The sequence below is a fragment of the Schistocerca serialis genome, chromosome 2, assembly GCF_023864345.2.
Source record: "Schistocerca serialis cubense isolate TAMUIC-IGC-003099 chromosome 2, iqSchSeri2.2, whole genome shotgun sequence".
NCBI lineage: Eukaryota > Metazoa > Arthropoda > Insecta > Orthoptera > Acrididae > Schistocerca > Schistocerca serialis.
Genome location: NC_064639.1, coordinates 982,960,012 through 982,972,689, shown reverse-complemented (window position 1 = coordinate 982,972,689; position 12,678 = coordinate 982,960,012). Strand labels below are relative to the sequence as shown.

General features: G+C 39.9%; 1 protein-coding gene across 1 annotated transcript in view; it reads left to right on the top strand.

Annotated features, from left to right (window-relative positions):
- Positions 1–12,678, top strand: part of LOC126456574 (voltage-dependent T-type calcium channel subunit alpha-1G) — a 795,987-nt gene that overhangs the window by 764,746 nt on the left and 18,563 nt on the right. The window contains exon 37 of the mRNA XM_050092321.1: positions 8,613–8,865. Within this exon, the coding sequence (XP_049948278.1) occupies positions 8,613–8,865 (253 nt within the window). The remainder of the gene's footprint in view (positions 1–8,612; positions 8,866–12,678) is intronic.

Here is a 12,678-nt window from a genome sequence, read left to right as displayed (position 1 = left end):
CATCCCTTCTTCTTCTTCCCACCGTGGGGTTACAGTTCTCATTGCAGTGTCCTGCTTTTCCACTTTGTCATGCACTGTTGTATCCCATCTTTTGATCACTGTTCAACTCTGTTCATTTTCACATTTATTCTCGATCACAGTTCTCTTCTCTACAGCTTTTTATACTTCCCTGCCAATGTACCATTTGCGGTGGTGCAGTGCAATTCTGCTGCGTATGAAGTTCCACTCATCTTGTGGTGAATCTCTTCTCACATGCATGCCTCCCTGAAGCTACTAAAATACAGTTTTCAGCCAGAAAAAGCTATAGAAAAAAACAGCTGTATACCTAGAAACCAAAAGTTGCACTAAAAATTGTTTTGCTGGTGGAAGGTTAATAACAGTTAAATGAAAGTATTCATGTGCATAAAATTTCACTCTCTTATGGTAAGCATGCATACACCAGTTACTACCAAGCCTTACTCTAAGACGTACAAAGTCTGAAAAGTCCACAGGTACACATCATTCATAACCATATCCAGTTTACAGTAATTATTAGTTATCCTTCACTGATTGTTTACAAATGGATTGTTACTTTTAAAATAGCTCACTCAAATGTTGCTATAATCAGTCTCACATAACAAAATGTTCATGTTCGCGAGTAAGCAACAAGCCATGCAGAATTTAATTATTTAAAATATCACCAAAAGTTCTGAATTTCACACCGTGCATTAAATTGTACTCTCTACCACACTTTACGGCACTTCTCAAACATTTGGGTACCAAAATATCACAATATTAATAATTTTCATCAGAGTACCTGTCAATAGGTCTGATCACTATGAGCTCTATTCATCTTTCTACACAAAAGAAGTTCTGTTTCCCAAAATACATGTGAATATGCTAATTTCTGATTGGCAAAGAAACATCACAGCCAGTCAGAAAGCAACATTGAACCTACTCAATCCCTCACATATGCACAGAACCAATCAAAACATGTCACTAAATCAAAACAGTAAATAAACATAAATAAATTTTGAAAACCCACAAATATAGAATTACCTCCCTCATAGCAAAATTACTTAACTGAAATCACAATATCATTCCCCCAGTACCATAAACTGATGAAATACACTGCATTTTGTGAAAAGCGCAACACCGAGAAGGAATCACCTGAATAGCAAGTGTGCAAGCAATACGTGATACATTGCATCGAGATGGGGTACATGTAGGCTGAGCAGAGCCCTCTTGTGTCAGTCTGACAGGGTCGGTGTTACGCCTGGTGTAGTTGGTGCAGAGCTGTCACACAATGTGGAAACAATACAGTGAGAGCCAGTATGTTGCATTGACGTCAAAGGGAGCCATATCAGCGAGTTTGAACAGGGCAGAATGATCAGTCTCCAGGAAACAGTGTTGACATACCGTGACATTTTGGCTCGCACAGGACATGCTACTATGACAGTGATGCCTGTGTGGAAGCAGTAGATAGAGGAAGGTCATACGCAGTGATGAGCAGGAAGTGGATCATGGAACATGACCACAGCATGGGATGACCATCATCTTGTCAGCATGGCCATTACGGACTTTACAGCATCATCCAATGTTGGCTTATCATTGGAACACTGCAACAGGTGGGAACTCGTCTGCTTCAACGGTTCTGCGATGTCTGCTGTAGTTGGACTGGTTGCATGCATGCCATTACGTCGGCTTCCATTGTCCAGAAACCACAAGCTCCTCCAACTGCAATGGGCTCTTGAACACCGCCACTGGGGTGCTGAGTGGCAACATGTATTCTTTTCGGATGTGTCCCGCTTCAGTGTGTCCTATAGTGATAGCTGCATACGTGTCCAGCGGTACTGTGGTGAACGCAACCTGGAGGGCTAGAGTGGCATAGCAGACAAACACAAGATGTGACAGTTTGGGGTGCCATTGGTTACAACAATCAATCTTGCCTCATACATATTGCGGGTGCTTTAAACAGCAACCAATACCTAACGGAGGTTGTGGAGCCTGAGGCACTTCCCCTGCTTCAGTCATCTCCACAGGCCACATAGGAATCTCCACAGGCTACATTTCAACAAGACAATGCCCAGCCACATATTGCGAGGAATGTACAGGCCTTTGTCGAAGAGTGAAGTATCATTGCTTCCCTGGCCTGCATATTCGCCAGACATGTCACCCATCGAACATGTCTGGGATATGGTCGGTCAGCACCTGGTGTGTCACAATCCTCCAGTAACTGGTGTCACAGATTTGTGGGCTTGGATACAAACTGCATGGAGGAAAATCCCTCAGGAACATATTCACAACCTTACTGATTCAATGCCACCATGTATAGCAGCTCTAATTGCAGCACACAGTGGCCGCACAACATCCTGAATAGTAGGGCTCAAAGGACATGTACAGATTTGAAAAGGTAATCATTTGTTGCTTGTCATGTACCTAATCTGTGGTATTAAATTAATTGAATTCATGCATTTTCTTCTTTGTGTTGCAGTTTCCACAAATGGTAGTGTAGTTAATAACAAATTTCATGGTATGAACGTTCCTCACAAGACCAGTTACTTGAATGTATAGTATAAAAATTTTATATAGAACATTATTTCACATTCACACCTTCATTACTCTCATAACTAAGCACAAGTATAATAGTAATCAATAAACAATTAGAACGTTAAAAAAACAGAACTGCAAATAAAAATGACAATATTTTGACTGCAGCTCAGACAGTGTCTGCCAGCTAGTGACCTCCACCAGATCGCATAGAAACTACATACATTCGAGCATCTGATTCCACTTATCCTGCGCGTGACTCATACTGCATGTCTGTTCACTGCTGTCACAATCTCAATAGGCATGATGTAAGGTGCTACGCCTCAAATGATTTCAAATTTTGCTAACGGAAGAGATTCACCAAATACTTTTTCAATATTCTCCACAAAGAAACATTGGTTAAATATGGAAAAAAGATGTTCCATCTGTGGGTGCAAATCAGGAACTGTGGGGAATACCTGTCTACAAGTTTCTGGGTTTTGCTTTCCTCCCACAGTGGAACCAAGGAGGGAACGTTCCTAGGGTTGTAACAGTTGGCACTAAATTTTGGTCTGTCTAAAGAGACTGCCAGAGTCTCATGGCCACGGGCTGATAACTTTGGTCTTTAAGCTGAGTACCTGCCATCATGTCACCTACTCCAAATAAGTGCTCTCCACACAGGCACCACCGATCCTGAGCAAAGGTCACTTCATATGATGGCCAGTAGCTGAATATCTGGTGCCTGCAAATGGGAGATACGTATTGCTTGATATGCATGAGGAGGTGCAGTTCGGGCAGCAACAGAGTGATCCCTGTGCAGTCGAGGGGGCTATCACTTTAAGTGTACCTGAGGATCTTCCCCAAATTGTCTGGCTACCTTGCTAAGTAGTGAGCAACCCCCACCTCATGGCCCACACAATTTGTACAAAATTTTAAAAAGTGTGAGGACCAGACATTACTTAACTAAAATGTGTGATATAAAGTGAGAGTACAAAGTGGAAGAAGCTGATCAATATCCAATGAGTGAACTACGCTGTTGCAGGAAATCCGCCCTAGAGAATTAATCAGAGAGAAAAATTGTATCACAGGGAAGGAAGAAGTGCCTCAATAGCTTGGGCCCCTATGCTTGCCATGCACATACTCATAAAACAGTTGTGGGCTGTGTCGTCCTGCAGTTCTTATGTGTTGAGTTACTTGAATTCTTCACAAGCTTTTCAAATGATTGTGGGAATGACAATCCATATTAATATGAGTATACTTTTAGTTACAAACACGTTATTAATTGAAACTGGTAGAGCACTTGCCCGCAAAAGGAAAAGGTCCTGAGTTCGAGTCTCAGTCAGGAACACAGTTTTAATCTGCCAGGAAGTTTCATATCAGCGCACACTCCACTGCAGAGTGAAAATCTCATTCTGAAAACATCCCCAGGCTGTGGCTAAGCCATGTCTCCGCAGTATCCTTTCTTTCAGTAGTGCTAGTTCTGCAAGGTTCGCAGGAGAATTCTGTAAAGTTTGGAAGGTAGGAGACAAGATACTGGCAGAAGTAAAGCTGTGAGGACCGGGCATGAGTCATGCTTCGGTAGCTCAGATGGTAGAGCACTTGCCCGCGAAAGGCAAAGGTCCCGAGCTCAAGTCTCAGTTGGGCACACAGTTTTAATCTGCCAGGAAGTTTCATATCAGTGCGCACTCCGCTGCAGTGTGAAAATCTCATTCTGGAAACATCCTCCAGGCTGTGGCTAAGCCATGTCTCCGCAGTATCCTTTCTTTCAGGAGTGCTAGTTCTGCAAGGTTCACAGGAGAGCTTCTGTAAAGTTTGGAAGGTATGAGACGAGATATTGGCAGAAGTAAAGCTGTGAGGACCGGGCGTGAGTCGTGCTTCGGTACCTCAGTTGGTAGAGCACTTGCCCACGAAAGGCAAAGGTCCCGAGTTTGAGTCTCGGTCGGGCACACAGTTTTAATATGCCAGGAAGTTTCATATCAGCGCACACTCCGCTGCAGAGTGAAAATCTCATTCTGGAAACGTTATTAATTGACTAATGTAATACAGAAGCTATGAAATGAGGATACACCTTTTGTGGAAAGGTAAGACACACTGGCAGAAAAACAGATACAGAAATCATGACAGTTCAGAAAGGAAGATATTCCACATTTTCAATCTGTCTTGGACTACCCCTATCCCTATAGAGTGGAGCTCCTGGAATGAATGAACATTCAAGTGGTACACTCCGGCCAGTCTTCATGTGGACCAGCCATAAAATGGAAGAAACTGGGGAAGTATCCTGTGGAGGCTCATCTAGCAATGGCATGGCATCTTTGGCAGATGTGTCAATCAGTGTAGGCATTGGTTGTGCATGTTTATCTGGGGATTGTGTGAAGTGGTCAGCTGGTGCGTGGTGCAATGTGGGCAATAATCTGGAGGTGTCTGCTGTGCTGATAGGAGGGGCCATGCCCACAGTGTATAGGAATGTCAAATGCTCTTTTTCTTGTTCTTGGCCAGGTGTTAACTTGGATGGCAGAAAAGTGATCGGCCATCCTGGTGGGTTAGGAAAGCGATGGCAGCTGTTTTGAAACATGGCAATGAGAGGTGCATGCAGCTGTTTAGTGGCAGCAGAATAGACAGGGGAATGATGTCATCTTTTATCTTTATGAGTTTTGTCAGAGCTGTCCTGATAGCAGCAGCTCGATATGTTTCATTGCTGTTAACAGTGGGCAGTATCACTTCCCGCATGGCTGTCACCTATAGGTGTGAGCATCATATGAACATGTTGTATGTCTGTAAATACTCTCATTCTTCATTCAGAATTGAGCCTCTTGTATGGACACACAAGTGTTGAAATGGTGCAGAAAGTCTGCTCAATGAATAGGCTTGGCCACATCCATGACAAACATCTGCTAGAATTTTTTCTTGAAACCCAAACACAAAGGTCAAATCATCTGAAAGTAGGAATTCTGGAGTTTTTTGCTGCCATTAGCCAGGATACAGTAGAATCTCAGGCTTCAGATTTTGCTGATGTGCAACTCTGAGTCTATTAAGTGTGTTCGGAACACACACATTTTCTGGACATGTAAATGACATGATGTACCAATTTTTTGAGCTGTAGATTGTCGAGTTTAAATGTCAGGGAGAGTCACATATCCAATATTATTAAGGCATCTGCCCTCTTGAGAATGATTGTCGTTAGTCAATGCAATACTATGTGGAATGGAAGATCCTTTGTTTGCCTAGTAGAGGACTGCAGATATTGACAAGGGACATTCAATAAGTAATACAACACTTTTTTTTCAGGCAATTTCAGTTGAAAAAAAAATGTGGAATTTAATTTGGGACATCGTTGAATATTCAAGCTTCAGCCCATATAGTTTCCTGGATTTCCAATAGGTGATGGTGCTAAATATAGCCTTCAAAATAATGCCCATAATGGAGGTGCATTCCAAGCAGAGAACTGTCATTGAATTTCTTTTGTTGGAAAGCTAGAGCATCAAAGATATTCTTAGGTGCTCGAAGAATGTCTACAGAGACCTGGCAGTGAACAAAAGCACAATGAATCATTGGGTGAGGTGTCTTAATTATTGCAACAAGGTAGTGTAAACCTGTCCAGTTTCTGTGTGCCAGCAGGCTGCACATTGGTGCAATGTTGGAAAGTGCAGACACTCTCATTTGAGGTGACTGACAGACCACAATCAATCTGGGAGTCTGAAGGGGTTGTTCTGTTTGATGTCCTCCCTCATGGTGTACTGATCAACTCTCAGGAAACTGAAGACATGACTTCAGTGTTGTGCATCGAAACAAAAATGCAGATGACAATGTCAAGGCCTCACACAAGTCTGCACATCTGAGAGGATGTCACAAAACTTCATTGGACTGTTCTTCCTCATCTAACCTACAGCCAGATCTCACAGCTTCTGACTTCCTGTTTGGCCCAATGAAGGATGCACTCCGCGGGAAGCAGTATGTGGATGATGGGGAGGTTATTTCTGGACGTTTGCCCTGACAACAACCAGTAGAGTGGTACCATGCCGACATACAGGACCTCCCAACAAGGTGGCATAAGGCTGTCATATTGAAAGGCTATTATGTTGAAAAAAAGGGTTTTGCAGGCAAAAGAGTGGGAAATAATATGGTGTATTGGAATTGTAAATAATACCAACCTGCTTTCAGAAAAAAAGTGTTGCATTACTTCTACATTAGAGCATGTGCTGACATCATGGCGAGTGCCATGTTGTGCAGTAAGCTGAGGAATGCTGGGATCTGCTGGAAGTTGCCTGCAGTGTCATTGGAAAGTGCTGGCGTCACACTGTAGAGAGTCAACTTGTTCTGTGAGTCGATGCTGCTCCCCTCTAGTGGCCTCTGGATCTATGGTCACAATGGGGCCCCACTTGCATTATCATCTAACAACAAAATATGTATCTGATCAGCAATGAGTAACTGTAAGTATACGTTTGAGGCATTAATTACAACTGCAGCACAAGTGATGGCAAAAGGCTACTAGATTATCCATAACTGTTTAAGTGTGGTTTCAGACACTTTGGCATTACTCACAAAGGGTCGAAGATGATGCCAGAATGCAGAAGGTGATCTGTTGCTGATAAATTCACTTGTCAGATCATGTTGGATTTGCAGTTCAACTGGTTACATGTCTAGCAAAGCACATTGTCCTTGAGATGCTTGTACCTGCACACCAAAGATGTGGTATGCATGACATCAGTCACTAACAAATAGGTGAGAGAGTCCAAAGTGTTTAAAGTCAGGATGAATTGCAGGTTATCATGTTATGCTATAGGCTTCAAAAGAAAGGTCCAGAACCTGATATCATAGATCTAGCTGTTCAGTCACGTACAGCGGGGTGGCAAATTTTCCACAAGGCATGGTATACATGATGCAGCTTTTTAGTGAATTGTCCATGAGCTGCATATGGTGGAAAGTGCAGACCATGTGTGAGAAATTTATTGCCACTGATGGAATGTAGTCACTTCCTCGACAGTACCAGATGAAGTACCAAACAGGTGACCTGATGAGGTGGCACACGTGGTAGTATCCATATGTGTGATGCATTTGTCATCTGCCATGGTCTTGTCTGGGTCACCACATGTGGGAGCGATCATCCACATTAATATATGTATATTTTTATATATAAAAACAAAGATGAGGTGACTTACCGAACAAAAGCGCTGGCAGGTCGATAGACACACAAACAAACACAAACATACACACAAAATTCAAGCTTTCGCAACAAACTGTTGCCTCATCAGGAAAGAGGGAAGGAGAGGGGAAGACGAAAGGAAGTGGGTTTTAAGGGAGAGGGTAAGGAGTCATTCCAATCCCGGGAGCGGAAAGACTTACCTTAGGGGGAAAAAAGGACAGGTATACACTCGCACACACGCACTTTCCATCCACACATACAGACACAAGCAGACATGAGGTGGCTGTATGTGTGGATGGAAAGTGCGTGTGTGCGAGTGTATACCTGTCCTTTTTTCCCCCTAAGGTAAGTCTTTCCGCTCCCGGGATTGGAATGACTCCTTACCCTCTCCCTTAAAACCCACTTCCTTTCGTCTTCCCCTCTCCTTCCCTCTTTCCTGATGAGGCAACAGTTTGTTGCGAAAGCTTGAATTTTGTGTGTATGTTTGTGTTTGTGTGTCTATCGACCTGCCAGCGCTTTTGTTCGGTAAGTCATCTCATCTTTGTTTTTATATATAATTTTTCCCATGTGGAATGTTTCCTTCCATTATATGTATATTTTTAGTTACTCACACTTCATTCATTTGCTAAGACAATACATGAGTTATGCAAAGAAGATGCACATTGTATGGAAACATAAGCCACACAGGTAGGAAAGCACAAAGATCATGTCAGATCAGAAATGGAGATCAGTATTTTGCAAATAATAGAAGACATAAGAAAATACTTATCAAATGGTTTTATCATTTTTTTGGATTTCTAATACTGTGGTAATTCCACCCAAAACAAGTAGTACTGCATTGCACATCATGTGACAAAAACTGTCAAAGAATGCAAAAATAAATATATAATATAGCTTCAGTCAGGACTGGCATGACCTACAATTATAGTATCTAGGATGAAGTTACAATCACCTTTATTTTCAGATGGAAGATGAATTGGACATGGAAGTGGAGTTAGAACGAGAACTTGCAGCAGAGCAAGAAGAACTCCTGGAGGAAGAGCAGCAAGAGGAACTACAGCGTGTTCTAGAAATGGAACTTGCAATGTCACAGCAACAACAGCAGCAGCAGCAACAACAAGAGATTCAGTTGCAGCAAGCCCATCCCACTCTCACTAGAGGTCGCTCTCTGCCAGCAGACTTCATGTTCACATCTCTTGATTCTGCAGCAGAAACAGGTCAGATTTCATCATAAACTTTTAAAAAAATGTAACTTGTGTGGCATCTTTAGTCTGGCATGATAACAGAGATTTTGTATGAACCAAAGAGTTTTAACACACAAAAAGCTAATCATTTCTTCAAAAATTAAAGAAAGATAATGTACCTACAGACTGCAAGAGTGAAGCTCTATTGAAATTAGTATTACTTCTTGCCAAATTATTAACAAAGACTTCCAGTGCTCCAGTGTAGACAATTCAGTGCAGACAATTAGATGAGTTGTAAAATAGTGGCTGCTAAGATGTGCTGTTACTTTCTTTTGAAAGTCTAGGGGTCTCCAATTTCTTGCTTTATGTGTGCATTAGGTTGTCCCAAGTCATAAGAGATATTTTTTTGTGAAATCAAATATGCATACCCTATATTTTTTTCTGTTTGGCCTTAATAACTCACATGGTAAATATTACTTTGATTTAATTACAATAACACGTGCTGACTCAATACCAAACACAAGTCGTAAAAATTTGTAAATATGGAAGGATTCTATAAATTAATGTTTATTTATTAAATAAAACGCCAATACGTCCAGATCATGTTTATTTACTGTTTAAAATGTAAAAAATATTATTCTTTAAATTTTCTTTTCAAAGTAAACTTTCTGCATTCAGAATAAATCTTCTGATGTTTTTGTATACAATGTAATAAAAATTACTTTTGTTCCTCCTGAACCATGAAAAAACCATGAAAATCTTGCATCAACTTGACTGCTCTTTAAGCTGTATTGTTCACTGCCCTCAGCATTGAAACCTGCTTTCTGGCGTTTTGAAATGAAGCATTTTTAACCATATAATAGGACATTCGTAGAGAAAGCTGTCATCAATTTTAAGATGCTCTTCAATGACTTGTGTCTCGCTGAAATTAAGTTGTAGACATTTTTCTCTGAAATAAAAAAAGTGAAAATCACTTAACAAACTTGTGAAATAAACAGAAAGCTAAAGAAAGAACTTCTATATTTACTTCTTTAACTTACCATATAACTGATTGCAAAGTTCTTTCTTTGTTGGGATGTAACATTTACGATAAGCTGCTAAATTCTCATTAATTCAATTTTCAACCATTTTTACTTCAGTTTCTTCCAATCATAATATTTGTGTCACCTAGGAAAGTCCTTAGAAAGTCTTCATAAGTGGGTTATACATCAAACAATTGTAAAATGAGAATATCACAAGCTCACCAAAAATTTCTCAACTGTCAAATTCTCTCCTCATGAGATGTGCTTGCACCACTTGCTACTGTTTGCTAATGTCACAGTTGCATAAAGGAACATGTCACTCTGCTGTAGAGGGTTTGTGATTGTCTGCTGTGGACTGGATAATTTTTATTACTATCAATATTACTCATGTACTCATCCCTGGATCATCTTACAATGGTAATGGATTTGTCATCTTAATACAATGAAAATAAATAGCTTGAAAAATGTATATACACATAGGCTATGCAGTTGTGCTTTAAGAGATTGTAGATTGTATTTTATTGATCCTGTTGTCTACATACAGCTTATGCATAAGACATTGGACAAGTCAAGTTATAAATATACAGGCTGAAAGTAATTTCAAGGCATACATATTTAAGCTTACAATAATACACTTTACACGTAAGTATTTATATAACACATTTCATAAATTTAAATATTCTTCAATGGAGTAAAAGCAGTGATGCTGTAAATATGAATTTAGAGATTTTCCAAATGTATTGACCTCAGTGATAGCTTTTATGTTTTCAGGAAGTTTGTTATAAAGCTTAACTCCCATGTGAAAAGTACCTTTTTGGCACAGTGCTGTGCTGATTTGAGTCATATGTAAGTTTCTGTTTTGTCTGGTAAAGTGCTCATGTATATCACAGTTTTTTTGTAGTCTCCGGTCCTTGCCTATTACATTTAATTTAAAGAACAAAAGGGTTTCCATAATGTATACACACGGTAATGGAGGAATACCAGATTTCTTAAACAGGGGTTCACAAGAGTCTCTAGGCTTGCACCCAAACAAGATTCTAATGGCCCTTTTTTGTAGCTTAAAAGTGCTATTAGCTGTTTTAGAGTTTCCCCAGAAGGTGACCCCATATGTAAGACGAGAATGAAAGTACTCATGATATGCATTCAATACTGTTTTCTCACTACAGCATGATTTTAATGAACAAAGAAGATAACATGTTTTGCTCAGTTCTGCATTGAGATATTCAATATGCTTATTCCATCTGATGTTACTCTGCAGCCAAAGCCCTAAGAATTTGGTTTCAGTACTGTTACCAACTGGCTCGTCATTGATAGAGACTGATGGGATAAACATGTCCTTGTTAGGGACATTGTGGAATTTTAGAGCAATGGTTTTCTTACTGCTTATTACAAGCTGATTACTCTGTGCCCAGCTGCTAAGTTGTTTCGTGACCGTGTTTACTGTCTGCTGTAACTGTTCATCGTCGTCTCCTTTTAGTAGAATCGTGGTGTCATCTGCAAATATGATTGTTTTGTGCGCATCAATATTTAAGCTTAGATCATTTATGTACAGAAGAAACAGAAGGCGTCCAAAACGGATCCTTGGGGTACACCACATTGTATTTGTTTATAGTCAGATAAGTGATTAGATACAGTTTTTAGTTCAATATTTGTGTGCTTGACGCACACTGCCTGCATACGATTTGTCAGGAAGGAACTGATCCACTTGTTGGACAGACCTCGAATACCATATCTTTCTAGCTTTGATAGCAGAATTTTATGGTCCACCATGTCAAAAGCTTTTGACAAGTCGATAAAGACTCCTATTGTTTCCTGTTTTTTGTCCATCAGATTTAGGATGGAATTGATGCACTCATAGACAGCAGTAGTCGTTGACCTCTTATTTCTGAATCCATGTTGTTCATTACATAGGATGCTGTTTTTATTTATAAATTTCATAAGTTTCTCATACATAACTTTTTCCAGTACTTTAGAGATGCAGGAGGAAATTGTGATGGGTCTGTAGTTATTTACATTGTCTTTATCCCCTTTTTTATACACAGGAATAACTTTTAATGTTTTCAACACATCAGGGAAAGTGCCTGCCTGAAGTGAGCAGTCGCATAAATGTGTGAGTACTTCAATTAGGTTTGATGTGCTCTTCTTTAACATTGTTGCAGGTATACCATCAATACCTGCCGATTTGGAATTTTTTAGTCCTGTTATTGCTTTAGCTACTTCATCTTGTGAAACAGAACTGATGTACATTGATCCTCTACATGCACTTATTTTGTATTCATTTGCCTGGGTGCTCTTAAAGTTTGACTGTGACATATTTTCAGCAACACCTGTGAAAAAGTTGTTAAATGCGTTGGCTACTTCTAAGGGGTTTGTTACTTTTTTATTTTTATGTGATAGTGTTATATTTTTCCAAGGTTGTCTGTATTCTCCACATTCTTTTTTTATAACACTCCACATAGCTTTTGATTTATTAGCTGAATTATAAATGATTTCATCATTATCCATTATTTTTGCTGCTTTTATTACTTTTCTTAATATTTTGGAGTATTTTTTATAGTATGCGCGTACTACAGGTGAGGAATTTTTTGAGCTACATATTTCATGAAGTAGTCTTTTCTTCTGGGATGAAACCCTTATTCCCTTTGTGATCCAGCTGTTTGTTCTAGAGTTTCCCCGTATGGTTAATGTTTTCAGTGGGAATGCAAGTTCAAAGAAATGGGTAAATGTATCAATGAAAGTGTTGAATTTTTCATTTAGATCGTTCATTTTGTACACACCTAGCCATTTTTCTTTCTGTAATAAGTTGTTGAAGTAGTTCACATTA